Source organism: Canis lupus, chromosome 7 (assembly GCF_048164855.1).
Source record: "Canis lupus baileyi chromosome 7, mCanLup2.hap1, whole genome shotgun sequence".
Classification (NCBI taxonomy): domain Eukaryota; kingdom Metazoa; phylum Chordata; class Mammalia; order Carnivora; family Canidae; genus Canis; species Canis lupus.
This window is the reverse complement of record NC_132844.1, coordinates 67,621,293-67,639,409: the sequence shown is the minus strand read 5'-3', so window position 1 is coordinate 67,639,409 and position 18,117 is coordinate 67,621,293. Positions and strand designations below refer to the sequence as shown.

The window sequence follows — 18,117 nt, the reverse complement described above, 5'->3', positions numbered from 1 at the left end:
CAGCTCTATAATGTGCACAATGTGGTCTAAAATAGAAGGGTAAGAAGAACAGGATCAAGGACAAGCTGTAAAAGAGTTTTTTAAAAAACTGAATAGATTTCTCAGGACTGTTTAAAAGTAACTACAAATATAACCAAGGATACTCCATGGCAGACTGGGAAGGTCAAGAATTATTTCAGGTGGTTAATCACCTGATAGCAGCTGGCAAGTCCCACTCTATAGAGTCTGAAGGTTTATTTACATCTTTAGTTCTATTTTGTCTATACATCTACATTTAAGTGGGTTAAAGTAAAAAACTACCAATATGCTTTAGACATTCTAGAACCTTTATTTATGATACTGCTCGAGATTTCAAGTAGTAATAATATCACCTTAATTTTTTTTTTAATTTTTTTAAAATTATTTATGATAGTCACACAGAGAGAGGCAGAGACACAGGCAGAGGGAGAAGCAGGCTCCATGCACCAGGAGCCCAATGTGGGATTCGATCCCGGGTCTCCAGGATCGCGCCCTGGGCCAAAGGCAGGCGCTAAACCGCTGCGCCACCCAGGGATCCCCAATATCACCTTATTTAATGAAGTTCGTGACAAAGCACTCACATGATTATCTCAATTTTTATTATAACTCTGTAAAACAGGTCAAAATTAATAAATACCCCCATTTTAATGATGAGAAAAGAGAACCTCCGAATAAATGGCCTACTTGAAGGTACAGGGCTAACAGGAACTAGAACTCAAAATGAACTCACATCTTATCATGTTTAGTTCGGAGCTGCGTGTTTGTTTTAAAATAAATCACATCTTAAAGTAGAAATTAGCACAAACATCTACTTGACTTCTGTAGAACACTAAAAGGTGTCCATATCATAGTAGTGCCTTGTTATGTCACAGCATGAATATGGACTGTGAGCATGCTAGGGAGTGTGCATGTCACCAGGCAGTGAGCCTGGGAACAGGCGGCATCCACATGTACAGGTAACTCTACTACTTTTTTACTCTGCAGATGAAAGCAACTGAGAATATGAAGAAATTTTAAAAAGTGATGGGTGTTAGTCATTTTTGTAAATGACTTTAATCCTGTAGTTATATACATTCCTTAAGGTAAAAAGGAATGAGTATAAAACTTCGACTAATATTATCTGACAGGGAAATAATAATATGCCAGAGACATTAATCTATCTGAGAATTTGTAAAAGTTTCAGGTCATATTTATTTCTCATATAAAGGACTCAGTGCTGTCATTTTAAAAGGGCTTTACATCAATTCACTACAAACTTTTGTCAGTTTTGACTGAACTTAGTTTGCTGACAAGAACATTGGCTGCCAAGAAATTTCTGCCTATTTTAGGCAAAACCCGCAAATAAAGGTCTTTGTATAACTAATTATAAGTGAGACTACAGTTTATCTTACTGTAAACTTCCAAGTGAAGTACTGGTTCTTTTAATATTTTTCCTAGACCAAGGAATTATTTTTCCCTTGAATGTGTTATTTTACATTTAATTCCAGCAGTCTATCTCTGGCATATCAGTTAATCATAGGGCTGATATACCTGATAGGCAAAATTGTCAAATATTATTCCAAGAGTCAGGGCTGTAGAACACCAAGACATCAGAAAATATGCTTCCCAGGTAGGGCCCAGTCCTATCCTGATTTGTAATAAACTATGCATACACTAGCTAGGGGTTAAGAGTTTGCTTTGTTTCTGCTCTTGTGTGCCAAATTGCAATAGTCTGAAGTTTCATCTAAGGACTATTAGTACTGACTGGTATGGGAGGAAATAAATTTGGATCTAAATACCTAGAATAGATGGTTCTCCCTTGCTGCTTACTTTGGACTTTTTATATACATTTCAATTTTCAGGTTTGGTAGTTTAAGATCCTACAGAATATAATTCCAGCTGCTATCTGTGTATTCTGTAACACATACTATTTACAGGGAGTCTAGGAAAGTAATGAGGGGAAAAAACCTCAATTACTCTCTTAAACAGATAAAGTAGGGCATTTCTAAAAGTTTATAGCCCCAAACTTAAAACTGGCACACACACACACACACACACACACACACACACACACACACACAAAAGACGCAGATTAGGGAAAATTGTGTACATAGATAGTAATTACAGTATATTCTTACAAGGACTCATATATAGAAAACACTGTACCCACTAAAAGAAGTATTTGGTTAACGAAATTAGTGTAACTTTTCCCAAACTACATGTGTTAAGAGTAACATTGTGTATTAATATCCCAAGGGACCATGGTTTAAGAAATGGAGAACATTCTTGGTTTCAGAGAATAAACCTGATTTTCCTAAGAACTGAGGAAAGTGCAGAAAATAAAGGACGTGTTTTCCACACTGGGAGGGAGGGTACATTGCTAGTGTTCCCTCAAAGTTAATTCCCATTAATCCTAAAAATAAAATCTGCTGAAACTGTATAATAAAGAAGGCAAAAACATTTCTCTAATAGTTTTTCGACTCACGTTATTATCTAAGTTATTTGGACACCACCATGATTTAAAAAAAAAAAATCACATATTCAGTTGTGTGCTTTTGACAACCCGTCAGATGGAGCAACTGACAGCTTGGGCCTTTCCCATCAGCTATCACAAAATGTTAAATGAGTAACACTTTTATTTTATTTTATTAAAGATTTTTTACTTATTTGAGAGAAAGCAAGAGAGCACACACACAAGCATGGGGAGGGACAAAAGGAGAGGAAGATGCAGTTTCCCTGCAGAGGGACTTGAAACCAGGACCCAGGGATCATGACCTAAGCCCAAAACAACAGTCAGCTGCTTAACTGACGGAGCCACTCAGGTACCCTAATAACACTGTTTTAAAATAGAATTCTAAATGTTAGTATCATTTACACACACAAAAAAAGTATGGCTTTAATTTTAATTTTTACAAAGGGTAAAAAGATTGCTAAATTTTAGAGAATTTATATAAACAAACAGAATATAGTCTTTGCATTCACAAATACTACTTAAGTAGTGTGTCTGTATATAAAATGACTGACATCCAAATAAAGTTACAGGCATAACTCAGCAGTAAGTTGATGAGCATGCAATTCAAAGTGGGTAAAGAATGAATCACTGATTTATATATAAAGAAAAATAACCAGATGTTTTAGAAGAAATCATCTGGCAAACACAAGTTGTAGTGTAATGAATTGTGGCCGTTCCTCTCGTCCTCAGAGTTCTTAAATAGCCATTATAAAATATCTAGTTACCTAATACTTAATATACATAAATCCTATATATTTCTATCTTTTCTGGAATTTATATATCCTTGGCACACTAAAAAGACCAAGTGCTTCAGTACTAACAAATCATGTTAGCCACATGTGAGAAGTGTAACTGCCATGCATAGACATCCTCAGTTAAGGAGACTTACCTTCATCTCGAGTGTACTCTTCCCCGGAATGAGGTTCAAACAAATAGTCGCCTGTGGCCAGTTCAAAGGCCTAAGAAAAGGAGGACAGCATATGAAAGCATTAAAACAAAACAAAACAAAACAAAGAGGCAGCCTCTGGGAAGCTTATTGCTTGCTATTTATTTAGCTCAATAGGAGGTAACATTTTCTTCTTTGAAAAAGCCGCAATGATCATTCAAAAAAAAAGTCTGATATTATTTCTAAAGAGCTTTCCTTCCACACCTGTATTTTAGTAAAATACAGAAGGACAAGAGCAAAAACTGTTAACATCAACATATGGATGTTGATAACATCCCCTTATCAGTAATTCAGCTCTCTTTAATTTCTTTTTGCCCAGAGAGGGCCATATGTGGACATTAAGGTGATTCTAAGTTAATTAAATTATTCGTGAGAAGAGCACGTCTTATTTTCTTATAATTTCACATGGCTAGAAATTAAGATTCTGTACACAAAATCAAAACCAAAAAACTCAGACATCTCTCTTCTTATGACTCTTAATTATAAAAGTACATTTTTAAGTTTTCCTTTGGGAAGTACTCCCTAAACTGTTGAGCAGAAGCCCCAATTCCCAAATTTATAGAAAAATCAGAAAAATATTATGTGTAAATGCAGTGAAGAGTTATTCATGTTTTATGTGACTAGCAGGTTTGGAACTCACCCACCAGGAAGAGATAGGTACGTGTCTTCTACACGAAAACCTTTTGTAAACAGTGTTCAAGAAATAGGAAAAAGTGATTTCCTTTAGAATACATGCCGAGCAGTATGGAAAAACAGCACCTGAGTGATAGAGCTATATTAATCTTTCATTGATTAAAAGGACTATACTGGTATAAAAGTATAGTTTAAGTGCCAGTTGCAGGTCAATTTTGATTAAGTCAATGGTCTGGACAATTTCAGGAACTGTGGGGTGGATTCTGGAGTACATTCTCTAATTTGGTCCTAGGTATTAGGTCTCAGTGGCTTGCCAGAGTCAGCTTCTGCAGTTTCATGAGAGAACAGCTTTTCTCAAAAACTATTATTACCTGAACTGTACTACCGCCCAGGTATACCTGGTTTTATACTGAAGGTGATACTGGCTCTACCCTCCCCTCTAACTGTCCTGAGGCTTAGAGTCCCAAAGCAGAAGAGAAACGAACTGTGATTCTAATTTATCAAAATTTGTTAATCTCTTCAGAAACTAGTATTTTTTCAAAGCCTTGTAGTGTGACTTCAGTAAAAATACTGTAATTAAAATTCAAAGAAATAAAGAAAATGCACAACTAAACCAAATAATTACAATGTCAGAACTGAAACTAGCAGAAGCTCTAGGTTACAAAACACTTTAGTCCCCTCCCTTTATAGATGAGAAAACTGGCTATAACTGAAAGGCAAAAAAAAGCCCAGCCTAGAATCCAGGTTTCCTGATTCCCACTTCTGTGCTTGTCTCACACTAACCAAAGAGCCTATTCTGTGACAGTCATGCTGACAAACAGAGGCAACATCAGTTATGAAATCCAGTGTGCTGGTGTATCTAGACAATGCAGTATTATTTAGTGCAAAAAAAGAAAAAGCTATCAAGACATGAAAAACCATAGAAGAACCTTAAATGAGTATCACGAAGTAAAAGAAGCCAATCTGAAACATCTACATACTTTATGATTCCAACTACATGACATTTTGAAAAAGGCAAAACTGTGAAGACAATAAAAAGATCAGTGGTGGGGCAGCCAGCGTGGCTCAGCGGTTTAGCGCCACCTTCAGCCAGGGCGTGATCCTAGAGACTTGGGATCGAGTCCCACGTTGGGCTCCCTGCATGGAGTCTGCTTCTCCCTCTGCCTGTGTCGCTGCCTCTCTTTCTCTCTCATGAATAAATAAAAAATCTTAAAAAAAAAAAAAAATCAGTGGTGGCCAGATCAATGGAGGAGATGGAGCAGGGATAAACAGGCAGAGCACGGAGGAATTTTAAGGCAGTTAAACTACTCTGTATGATACTACAGTGGTAGATACATGTCATCATACATTTGTCTTTACATCTATTCTTTGTCAACTCTAAAATGGCCTTCACAGAACACTCCCTTGTTATAACTGCCCTCTCACTGGGTAGTCTCAATCACTACGGAGGCAGGCAATTTCTTTTATCTCTCAGCAAAGACTCCTATCTTTCCATTAATTACCCTGGATGTAGGATGACCTACCTTTCCAGGCATTTCAGATATTCTGGGATTTATTTATCTTTACTTCCTGGTTATGGCTAAAGGGAAAGCAACATTCCTACGTCTGTTAGCAAAAGGAGAGAAACTTCGGGAATGGGAATAAAGGGGCTCAAGTTTCCATGACACGGTCTCATGTCAGGTAAGTGCTTTCCCTCTCTTGGTCAAGAAATTCCTGCATATGAGCTGCTCCAAACAGGGGGCAAGGTTAATTCCCTTTTTGTCTTATTGCCTTAGTATTAATATACTAAATAGTAAGCAGGACTTACTGTCCCCAAACAACCCATGACTAAGAACCACATCATAATAAATCAGATGTGATCTATAAACTGTTTTGTATTTAGTGGCAGCTCTATCACTTATTTTGTCTCACAAATCAAATTCCTCAAAATACAAAGCTTTAAAGTATGGCAAGAAAGAAGCTAGATTTTCTTTTAATATTCTTTGATCTTGTGCACACAGTATAAACTTGAATTTCACACAGTCTACCATCTGAACAGACTACTGGTGTGCCATAACACAAACATTTACAAGGTCATGCCATATAAACAATACGGTTTTAATTCTATTACCTTTGGAAGACAAAGTTTTTTTAAGAATGTGGATATCAAGAAATCTACGACCTAAAATAGGTTGGGGCCTCTAGTCTGTAGCTTCTCAAGTTTTCCCCCAAAGCTGACTTTGAATAATGTTAATTGAAATGACAGTTTAATAGGTTTCTGGTTTAGTTTACTCATTCGATGGTCCATCAACATTCAGTAAGTACTATTATATAATAGATAATTTGTTTGGTCTTGGAAGCCTCTCAAAGCTTGGTATTTCCACTTGATGAGTGCCCTTTGTCATTCATGGTACCCCTTCCAGGTGACTCACGGTGACTCATGGTGGGCTCCTACGTAGTTTTTAAGAAGCTTCACCTTTGCTACCCTCTTAGGCCTCACTCTATGTGTGTTTTCATTTGACTGGTTCTAATTTGTAGCCTTTATGACAAAACTGTAATAGCAGTTGAACGCTTTCCCAAGTTCTGTGAGTCATTCCAATAAGATACTGAATCTGAAAGGATAATGGATCCTCCCAACCTGTAGCCAGTGGTCAGAAATGCAGGTGGCCTGTGGACTCCAGAGTTTGCAGGCAGTGTCTGAAGGGAGGGGGCTTGTAGGGAATTATGCCCTTAACCTGTGAAGTCTGCCATAACTCTGGGTAGTTAGCACCAGAATTGCACTATTAGAACCTACTGGAAATGTGCCAGGCCCTGAACCAGACACTAAGCTATATATAACAGACATGGTTCCTGTCAGCATGACACTTAAACCTAGTAAAAGAGAAACAAGTAAAGAAACACATAATTACAAACTGAAGAGTGCACTCCATAGAACACATTCCAACATAGGCTATTTGTGGGAAACCATTCAATATCAAGTACTTGAGTACTCGAGTAGTTGTTTGGCAGGGACAAAGCAGCAGTTTAAGAAATTTAGGATGACTGGGCTTTCACATCTTTTGAGGTACAAAGATGTTTGAGGAACTGTCAAACTATACAGAATGAAGTAGTTTCCAAGGGTTTCCCTAATCTGAGAACAGGTCAGAGCTGAAAGGACAAAGGTACTCGTAACCAGGGGCCTGGGTAGCTCAGTCAGTTAAGCTTCTGTCTTTGGCTTGGGTTGTGATTCCAGGGTCCTGGGAGAGTTCTGCACTGGGTTCCCTGCTCCACAGGGAGCCTGCTTCTCCCTCTCTGCCATTCCCCTTGTTTGTGCTCTTGCTCTCTCTCTCTGATAAATTAGAAAGAAAAAAAAAAAAAAAAGGTACTGATAACCTCCTAATCAAAAGTGGTTTACCACTTTAGAGCAGTTGTTTTTAATCCCCTTTGCCAAAGCCCACAATAAGAAAGTCTGATGCTTTCAACCAACAGCAATTTGGCAGAACAAAACAGAATGCTGGATTTTTTTGACAGAGAGGGTAAGAGTGAGCATGCACATGTGCACGGATGGGGTTGGGGGGCTTGGGGTTAGGGGGAGAGGCAGAGAGACAATCTCAAGCAGGCTCCACGCCCAGAATAGAGCCCAATCTCATGAACCTGAGATCATGACCTGAGCTGAAATCAAGAGCTGGACGCTTAACCGACTAACTGCTAACCACTTAAGCCACTCAGGTACCATGGAATGCCAGATGTTTTTAACTGGCTTTTGAATTCCCACCTCTCTAGACAGATTTAAAGTGCATCACATGAAGTACATCACAAAAAATTTTCCTGTTTGTAAATTTGCAGGTCTACTAAAATTAACAAACAGGGCAAGGTGTAGAAATACCACATAAGGGGAAAAAACATTACCATGCATGCTGTGCTCCAAATGTCAGCAGGGGTATTATAGCCAGATCCTATCAGAACTTCCAAGGAACGATATTGCCTTGTTTGAATATCTTCAGTGAAATGTTTGTGCTGAGTAAATAGAGAAGGAAACAGTATTTTAAAATTTATTTATTCTAAAAAGTAACAAATCATGAAGAAAAATGGAAATTAAAATAATTTCTCTTAAGTTTTCCTCAAACCAGTTTTCATTTAAGTATCATTTTGATACTATAGCTTCAAAGAGTACTTTAACACACTTTCTACTCCAAATTATTTTTATAAACACATGTGTCTAACCTTAATATAGATATACATTCTTAAAAAATGCTATTTAAGAAATGGAAAACTTATTACCCCAAACAAAAATTAAGTTGGTCATTTGTCTACAGTTAATAAGCACTTCAACAAATATATGACACCAATTTAGATTCAAATGAAACTTTCCTTCTTATGTGCTCATTATGAAGAAATAAAAGATTTGGTTTCAAGTTTCAAGAATCTTGTAACCACCTATAAAGAACTCTTGGCCTCATTCTCCCCCATCCCCATCACTCCAAAAAATTCAAACATGATTCTAGGGGAAACAGAGACCATGTTAAGTACCATGGGAATGCAATCAGCAAAACCACTGGAATTTCTTTAACACATAAACTGTATGGGAAGAAAAGGGAAAAAAGTATAGTAAAAGCAATTCAAGAGACATAGTACCTACTTTTGTATTTATAGATTTTACTTGGATCCCATTTCAAATAAACAAAATTGAAAGAATGTTTACAAGGTAAAAACTGATTGAATACTTGTTATTGGTGAATTGCCAACTTTTTAGGTAACAACTGTGTCATGGTTACCTGCAAGAATCGTCTTTTAGAGAGCCATATTTAGGAATGAAAATAAGATACCTGGGATATAGTTCAAAATAATTTGGAATGGGTGGGAGACTGGGGCAATAGATGCAAACAAACTGGCAATCAGTTGATAATTGCTGGGTGACACTAGTTTAATGGCACAGGATTTCATCACTGTTCTATTCTCTCTATTTTAGTACAGGCTTGAAGTTGGCCATAATAAAAAATATTGCAGAAAAAAGTTTAGAATGAGTCATACATACAGAACACAATACAGATAATATTAAAAAACATTTAACAAGAATGTGTGGAAGATGATTCTTTAATTTTCCTGGAACTCATAAACAAGATCAATTGCTTTTTTTGCCCCATTCATTCAAGTTTTATTTATTTAAAGTAATCTTTATACTCAACGTAGGGCTTGAACTCACAACCCTAAGATCAAGAGTTGCATGCTCCTCTGACTGAGCTAGCCAGAAACTCCAAGAAAGAACATTTGTGAAAAGGAGATTATTAGGAAGAGAAAGCTTCAGGGAGAAAACCAGTATTGACCAGAGCTTCTAAGGGACAAAGACTGACCAAAAAGAGCAACTTTTGTACTTCTGGTAGAGACAACATCACCAATTGAACAGAAAGACATCTGTTGAAGCCAAATACAGTTAACCGCTAGGTTAAACAGTTTGGATTTCATCTGGCATCACTGCATGTTAATGCGCAGGACAGAGTGCTACAAGAAGACTGACAAGGGATCCCTGGGTGGCGCAGCGGTTTGGCGCCTGCCTTTGGCCCAGGGCACGATCCTGGACACCCGGGATCGAATCCCACGTCGGGCTCCCGGTGCATGGAGCCTGCTTCTCCCTCTGCCTGTTGTGTCTCTGCCTCTCTCTCTCTCTGTAGGACTATCATAAATAAATAAAAAAAAAATGTAAAAAAAAAAAAAAAATTTAAACCCCAAGCTTTGGCCTTTAAAAAAAAAAAAAAAAAAAAAAAAAGACTGACAAGAAATCTGAGGACATCATTCCAGTGATTTTCTGGTTGGTGGCCAGATTTAGGTTTAGGAATGAAAATCTGAACACTGGTTGTGGAGATAGGAGAGGGAGGACTAAACATAAGGACAGTCAAAGAAAGAATAAGCAGAATTTAAAAATTTGATGGCTCTATGTGGGAGGTAAGGAGGAAGAGCCAAAAAGAACTCAGTGGCAGAGGCCTAATGGATTAGCTGTCTGTTGAAAAACCAGAAAAGACTTAGGGAAGTGGTTTTACAGAAAAACAATGGGTTCAGATATTGAGTTTCAAGTGGAAATGTACTGTAGGTGATTGTGTGTGTGTGTGATCATTCATATGTATGCATCATTCAAAATGTATTTCTCATATATATTTGGTCTTTATCCACTGTTCTTGGCTCACAACTCCCTAAATCCCTGGAATTTCTGGAGCACTAAGAGTAATGGGAACATATTTGATATAAATTGTCTCCTGTCCTCAGTTCCTGAAAACACTCCAGAACTGTAAAGGTAAAATGGGTGTCTTATTATTCTAAGAAGCCCTTTTCTACCACAACTGAATCTATGTTCATGAACCAACTTTTGGAACCCACCTAAGGATGGGGACTGGTTGCTAGAGGAACTAACTATGACTAGAGGGTGGGAATTTTCAGTCCATATCTCTGATTTCTGGGTGGGGGGAGAGGGGTAAGGGACTGAATAGTCACTGGTGGTGAGTTAATCAATCATGCCTATGTAATAAAGCCTCCATAAAAACACAAAAGGAGGGGGTCTGGGAAGCTTCCACATGGGGGAACCAAAATGCTTCCAGCACATGGCACTGGGGCAGGCCCCCAGCTCTGTAAGGACAGAGGTGCCTTTGAGACCTCACCCTATATATCCCTTCCTCTGGCTATTGATAACATCCTTTGCAATAAATCAGTAACGTAGTGAGTAAAGGGATTTTTCTGGGCTTTGTTAGCCATTCTAGCAAATCAATCAAGCCCAAGGAAAGGGCTGTGGGAATCTCTGCTTTACAGCCAGTTGAGTCAGAAGTACAGGGAACAACCTGGACCTGTGATTGGTATCTTGAGTTGGTCAAGAAGCAAAGGTAACATGGGCTTGCCACTGGCATCTAAAGTGGAGGGAGGTCTTGTGGGACTGACCCCTTACCCTGTGGAATCTCATTATCTCCAGGTAGATAATGTCAGAATTGAACTGAATTCTCAGACTAGTGCCCAAGAATTGTTTGGTGTGAGAGAGCCTTCACATACACATACACTTTAGCATTGGGTCCAGGCATCCTTTTCAGTGATATATTTAGAAAAATGGACACACTGTTCAAGGGAGTTATCTTTACTCCTCCTGTCTCACTACTGCCTTTAAAAAGACGCTGTAAAAAAAATAAATAAATAAAAATAAAAATAAAATAAAAAGACGCTGTAGAGATGCCTAGGTGGCTCAGTGGTTGAGCATCTGCCTTCGGATGGGGTTGTGATCCACGATCCGGGGATCAAGTCCCACATCAGGCTTCCTGCATGAAGCCTCCTTCTCCCTCTGCCTCTGCCTCTCTTTCTCTGTGTCTCTCATGAATAGATAAATGGAATCTTTTTTTTTTTTTTTAAGACACTGTAATGATAAATGAGGTCCAGAATCAGCAAAAGTAAAGAAGGTGGATCACATACACACATTTACTCACTCCTAAAACTCTACCTTAGTAAGAATTGTGTTAATTTTTATTTATCTTTTTTAAGGATTTATTTATTTATTTATTTATTTATTTATTTATTTATTTATTTATTTATTTATGAATGAGACTCACACAGAGAGAGGGGTAGAGACACAGGCAGAGGGAGAAGCAGGACCCATGCAGGGAGCCCGACATGGGACTCAATCCCGGGTCTCCAGGATAAGGCCCTGGGCTGAAGGCAGCACTAAACTGCTGAGCCACCAGGGCTGCCCCACAGTGTTAATTTTTAAAGGATAAACTAACGAAGATAATGGCAAAGAAGTTAGAGTAATAAAATTTACAACATGAAAACCAGATCACTGGTAAATATCTTAATGGATCCAAGAAAACTGAATAAACCACTGGTGAAAGCTGAGAAGCAGCGTGATGTATACCACAGTACCCCTTGCCTCAAGGATCAGGGTTTGGCAGTATCAGGTATCACAAGAAAACAGGGGTGAGGGTGGGATTTAATCAGAAATGTGCTTTATAAAAACATCTTTTAAAGATGGGGCACCTGAGTGGCTTAGTCAGTTAAGTATCTAACTCTTGGTTTCAGCTTAGATCATGATCTCAGGGTCATGATATCAAGCCCTGTGTTGGGCTCCATGCTCAGCAGGGAGTCCGCTTGTCCCACTCCCTTTGCTCCTCCCCTCTACCCCACACCTCTCACTCTTTAGTACACTCTTTAAATACATAAAAATAAAATAACAACAAAAACATCTTTTAAAGAAACAGGGCTCCAGAACAGAGGGCATCATGCACTCTAACAGCCCCTTTCTTGGCCAGACAGATCATTTGGAGGTTTTCTCCCAAGTGGGTAAAACAGGATCTATGAAGGATGCTCCACACAATTGAGGGGAGAGTACCTCTGAGAGGTAATTAGAAAACCAAAGAACTTGGAGGAAATAAACGAATAAGTAAACCCCCCCGCCCCCCAAAAAAGAAAGAAAACCAAAGAACTCTTGAAAAGTAAAATGCAATAGGAGAAATGAGAAAAAAATAAAGCTAGTTGAGAAATCTCCCAGAAAATAAAGCAAAAAGAAAATGACAGAAAATAGGAGAGAAAGGTAAGATAAGATCTGCATAAAAGGTCTAACATTTGGATAATATTTCAGAGCTAGAGAATAGAGACCAAGGAAAGAAAAGAAAGAAAACAAAAAACCAAACAGACAAACAAACAAAGCCAAAACCAAAGAACTAGAATTTCAATATTAAGTGTACACACACCAGGGGTGCCTGGCTGGCTCAGTTGGAAGAGCATGTGACTCTTGATCTTGAAGCCCTACACTGGGTGTACAAACTGCTTAAATAAACTTAAAAAAAGTAAGTGCACATCAAGTCCATAGTATAACGGATAAAAACAGACCCAAGTGAGGCATAGCACCATGAAATAACAATCTTATAAGACTTTCACAGGGGAAAAGGTTTTGGATCAAGAATCAGAATAGCATTGGTCTTTAGCAGCAACAAGTCAGGGAATTAGAAGATAATGGAGCAATGACAAACATTCTGAGAGAAAATTATATCTATCTATCTATCTATCTATCTATCTATCTATCTATCTATCTATCTATTCACCCATCCATCCATTCATTCATGAGAGACAGAGAGGGAGAGAGGCAGAGAGGGAGAGAGGCAGAGACACAGGCAGAGGGAGAAGCAGGCTCCGTGCAAGAAGCCCGACACAGGACTCCACCCTGGGTCTCCAGGATCATGCCCTGAGCTGAAGGTGATGCTAAACCGCTGAGCCACCCAGGCTGCCCGAGAAAATAATTTTCAACCGAAAACTGCATTGCAGCCAACTGAGTGTGAAAGTAGGACATTAGCAGACATGCAAGACGCCCCTCCCAGTCTCACATATTTTCTTAGGAAGCTACGACAAGTTGTACATACTCCAAAAAACAAAACAAAACAAAACCACAAACAAAGAACAAACAAACAAAAATGATGGAGAAAACCAAGAAAGAAAATCAGAGGGCAGCCCGGGTGTCTCAGTGGTTTAGTGCTGCCTTCAGCCCAGGGTGTGACTTGGGGTCCCGGGATTGAGTCCCACCTCAGGCTCCCTGCATGGAGCCAGCTTCTCCCTCTGTCCGTGTCTCTGCCTCTCTCTCTCTCTCTCTCTCTCTCTCTCTCTCTCTCTCTGTCTCTCATGAATAAATAAATAAAATCTTTAAAAAAAAAAAGAAAATAAGAGAGACAGAAAGTAGAGGATATAAAGATAGAGTAAACATAATCTCCAGGAATGATGGGGAAAGGAAATCTGAATGGCAGTAATGCCATAGGCATATGAGGCAATCCAACAGTGAACTCAGGGTAGAAGACTCAGGTTCCACACAGAGCTCTTCAGGAAGAAGTTGAAAGAGTACCCAAGGTATCTGTATGCATTAGAGTATATGTATTTATACCACTTGGTGAAAGTATGCGGTTGAATTAAAGTAATAAATAGTACAAAGACAACTAAGCAAATGAAACACAGTGTTAGGCAGAAAAGGAAAAGGAATCAGTACAATTTATGCTCAAAACAGCACTGGGTCCCAATAATGCAAACATGGAATAAATAACCAGCCAAAATCATATATTAAATTGGGAACATGGGGGATGGGTTTAGTGATAGTATGTAAATCCTGTTTTCTAGGAAGAAATAATGCTTAATATTGAAAGAAAAAAATTGGGAGCAGTATAGCTTAGATGTTTATTAGTGATATGAAGGTAAATACTGTCGTGTGGGGAGTAACAAATTGGCAAAGGGAAAGGGCAGATTTTTTTTTTAAGATTTTATTTATTCATAGAGAGAGAGAGAGAGAGAGAAGAGGAGAGAGAGGGGCAGAGACACAAGCACCATGCAGGGAGCCTGATGTGGGGCTTGATCCCGGGTCTCCAGGATCATGCCCTGGACTGCAGGTGGCGATAAACTGCTGTGCCACCAGGGCTGCCCAAGGGGCAGATTTTTGAAACAACATCCAAACTATATACATGCAAAACTAGTAAGAATATTTTTTAAAAATCAAGCAATTTGAATATCATATACAATCCCATTACTGAATGCTAGATGCTGCTCTGCTGCAGAGAGTAGTAAGATTCGAGATTTGACCAGGATCCAGCAGGTAAGATACCGTTGTCTAGTTCACACTGTGTCCTACTAGTAGGTCAGAGCATGTGCCAATGTTTGCTGAAGGAGTGAATTAATGAAAAGAAGGCAAAGTCTTTTATAGCACAGAGACACATTTAAAAAGAGAAGAGACATGCAGATTAAAAAAAGAGAGTAACTGTAAAAGTGACAGGAAAAATGTAGCAGAATAAAGGTGTGTCAAATGTGTTAGAAAATAATGGAAGAAGGATGCCTGGATGGCTGAGTAGTAGAGTGTCTGCCTTTGGCTCAGGTCCTGATCCCGGGATCTGGGATCGAGTCCTGCATCCGGCTCCTTGCAGGGAGTCTGCTTCTCTCTCTGCCTAGGTCTCTGCCTCTCCGTGTGTCTCTCATGAATAAATAAATAAAATATTTAAAACAATAATGGAAAAAAAAATAAAACAATAATGGAGGAAGGTGTCCTATACACAAAGGCACAGAAGCTTGAAGCATCTGATGCTTGTACAACGTGGTGTCTGGGACAGAGCCAATGTGTTTCTTACAATTCATTTACTTGCATATTTATTTATTTTTTTAAAGATTTTATTTATTTATTCATAGACACACAGAGAGAGGCAGAGACATAGGCAGAGGGAAAAGCAGGCTCCATGCAGGGAGCCTGTTGTGGGACTCGACCCGGGGTCTCCAGGATCACACCCCAGGCTGCAGGCGGCACCAAACCGCTGCGCCACCGGGGCTGCCCTACTTGCATATTTATTGAGAACCTCTTAGGTACCAGGTTCTGTTATAAGTACTATTATACAGCTGTGAACAAAAAAAATCTGTCATGATGGGATGTACATTTAGGGAGAGGGATGGTAAGCAGACAATTATATAGTATCAGACTGTGTGTGATAAGTGCTATGGGGAAAAAAAAATTGAGGGGAGAGAGGAAGAAAGAGAAAATACATGAATGAATATAATACAGGTGTACGGGTTTGGAGAGTAGTGCTTTGCTAAATATGTTAGGTGTTCAGGGAAGGAGCTCCCTGGTAAGACGACAGCTGAATAAGAACTTGAAGAAAATGAGTGAGTTGTATACATTATCTTGGGAAGAGAATTTCAGGCAGAAGGAAGACATCATTTGCTTGGTGGTGTGTGGGACATGGTAAAGACTGTGGCATTCATCTTGAGGGAAGTCACTGCAACTCACATTTAAAAGGATCACTGATAGCTGTGTTGTCAACTCCGTAGGGGGCACAGGCAGCTGAAGGGAGAGAGTGAGTAGGCTACTGCAGTAATCCAGGTGAACCCCGGCTGGCCTAGACCAGAGTGATTTATCGTAATAATTTTAATAACTTATCATAACTTATGGTAATTTGATTTATGATAAATTAATAGTGGAGTAATTCTAATTACTTGAAGAGTTTTTCCCCATTCCTACCAGTCAGTGCTAAGCTCTGACTTCATTTTTTTTTCTAAAAAGTTATCACAATATCCTAGAAGTGAGGTACAGAATGTCTCATGGAATAAAAAATCTGAAGTATAAAATAAGTGTAAAACCTATTAAAGTCGATTTTCAACAATGCATAGTTTTTGCTTCAGCAATCTTCAACATTCCTGTTAGAAAGTATAGGATTCCAAGTACTGTCATTTATGTGCAAATCATTCTACTGTCGATTTTTGAGATGTTCATTCAAAAATAATGTGCCCCCCTCTTAATTCTTCACTAATTCTTAACTAGATAAACAACAGTATTAATATGACACTATACATCAAAAACCCCTTTTTTAAAAAGCACCCAACTTTTGACTTTGGAATTCTATGTCTAGGGTATGTCCTAAGGACAACCACACAAGGATCATGAGCAAAGATACTCATCACAATGAGCCATCCAAAATGTGTAAAACGTACAATACCTTAGGGAATATTACATAATAAACATAATTTGATGTAAATTTCTGGGTGACAAAGAAAGGTGTCCAAAATATGTTAAGGGACTTAAAAGATTACAATGAGTTAAGTTAGATGCCAATTTTGAAAAAGGGAAGTACAAATATAAGCACTGTGCATATGAAAGTGAATGAGGATACAGATAAAACAAGACTGGCCAGGAGTTAACATTACTGTATCTGGGTGATAGGTACCTGGAGTGGGAGTGAGGAGTATACCACTCTCTCTACTTCTGGAAATATATTTGAACTTTCCAATAACAGAAGGCTAATAAGAAAACAGTGAAAAAAATGTTCACTAAAATGTTAACTGGCAACCTGGATATAGATCTGCAGATGTTTTTTCTTCCTTAGCACAATTAAAGTTCAAGTTCTCATTTATTCCTAGTCACTTCAAAACACAGCACTAAGATAAAATAAGTTTAACTTACCACCCAACAGGCATTTCCAAGATCAGCAATCTTCACTTGGAGCTTTTCTGCATTTTTTGGCTCAAGGGGATTAACAAGAAAATTTCCAGCAGTGGATTTTCCTATAGACAAAGGATACCATTAGTAAGACTGTTTAGTGAACACACAAATACCCCAAAATTAATAAAACTCTCTGAAGCAATATACCTAGGTCCTTGACTGGCAAAATTTATCTAATTTTTGTAAGATAAAAAGAGTATAGTGACACCTTCAGTTTACACAATTAAAACCTACCTCTAAAAAAAAAAACACACACACACAAAAAAACACACACACACACACAAAAAAACTACCTCTGCCTTTGGAGCAAAAAAGTGAAATGCTGTGCGCATACTACATGACTAATACAACTCAAAATTAGTTAGAAATGTACACAGTGGAAGGTAACTTGGGTACTTGCTGTAGAGCTTTATTTATAAAAACAATGAATGGTAGCTTCGGTCTAGAAATTCATGAATATACTATTCAGGGAAGGAGTATTGGGGCAGTATGTCTATCTAGGTACCTTTGTTGTCCAATGGTCCATTTTGTTCTTGCTCTTGCTCATCTTCACAGGGTATCTCTGCCCGGATGCTTTCCTGAAGTTGGCTGATGTCCTGTTCATTGAATGACTGCTCTGCATTTGGTGAAGCCTGGCACATCATGGTATCTGATACCTCAGAGGTTATAGGTGTACAAGAGTCTGTTTCTTGAGATGTGCTGCTGTCTCCATTTTGGGAGCCTAGGAAACTAGGTTCCTGCTTCAAATTTTGGACATCACAGTCATTAGCATTATGTAGATCCTCCTTAAGCCTCAATGTTTCTTTATTACTGTTTTCAGTATAATTAATGATTTCAGTTACTCCATTGCAATTAATTTCTGGTGCACCACCCTCTACACCACGTTCCATAAGTGTTTGATCCTGGTCAATGGTACTTGACTCTTCTAAGAACAAACAGACAAAAAGGATGTATGTGTTATGTGTATGAGTAAAAGAACAAAAAAATTTTCTCCACAAGATTAAAACGTTTTCTAGAACTTACACAGGGTGACATAAAAACATGACTGAACATCTACGACCTATTTATGGAAGGACAAAGATCTTATCCTTATTC

At 38.5% G+C, this 18,117-nt stretch overlaps 1 protein-coding gene and 1 long non-coding RNA gene across 2 annotated transcripts in view; one reads left to right on the top strand and one right to left on the bottom strand.

Moving 5' to 3' along the window:
* Positions 1-18,117, bottom strand: part of SRPK1 (SRSF protein kinase 1) — a 93,121-nt gene that overhangs the window by 4,368 nt on the left and 70,636 nt on the right. The window contains 4 exon segments of the mRNA XM_072833286.1: positions 3,399-3,468; positions 7,956-8,063; positions 16,984-17,084; positions 17,528-17,947. Coding sequence (XP_072689387.1) covers positions 3,399-3,468; positions 7,956-8,063; positions 16,984-17,084; positions 17,528-17,947 — 699 coding nt within the window.
* LOC140637143 (uncharacterized) lies at positions 71-17,807 on the top strand. The gene is made up of 2 exons (XR_012034392.1): positions 71-974; positions 17,578-17,807. It is a non-coding gene; the product is annotated as an uncharacterized lncRNA (long non-coding RNA).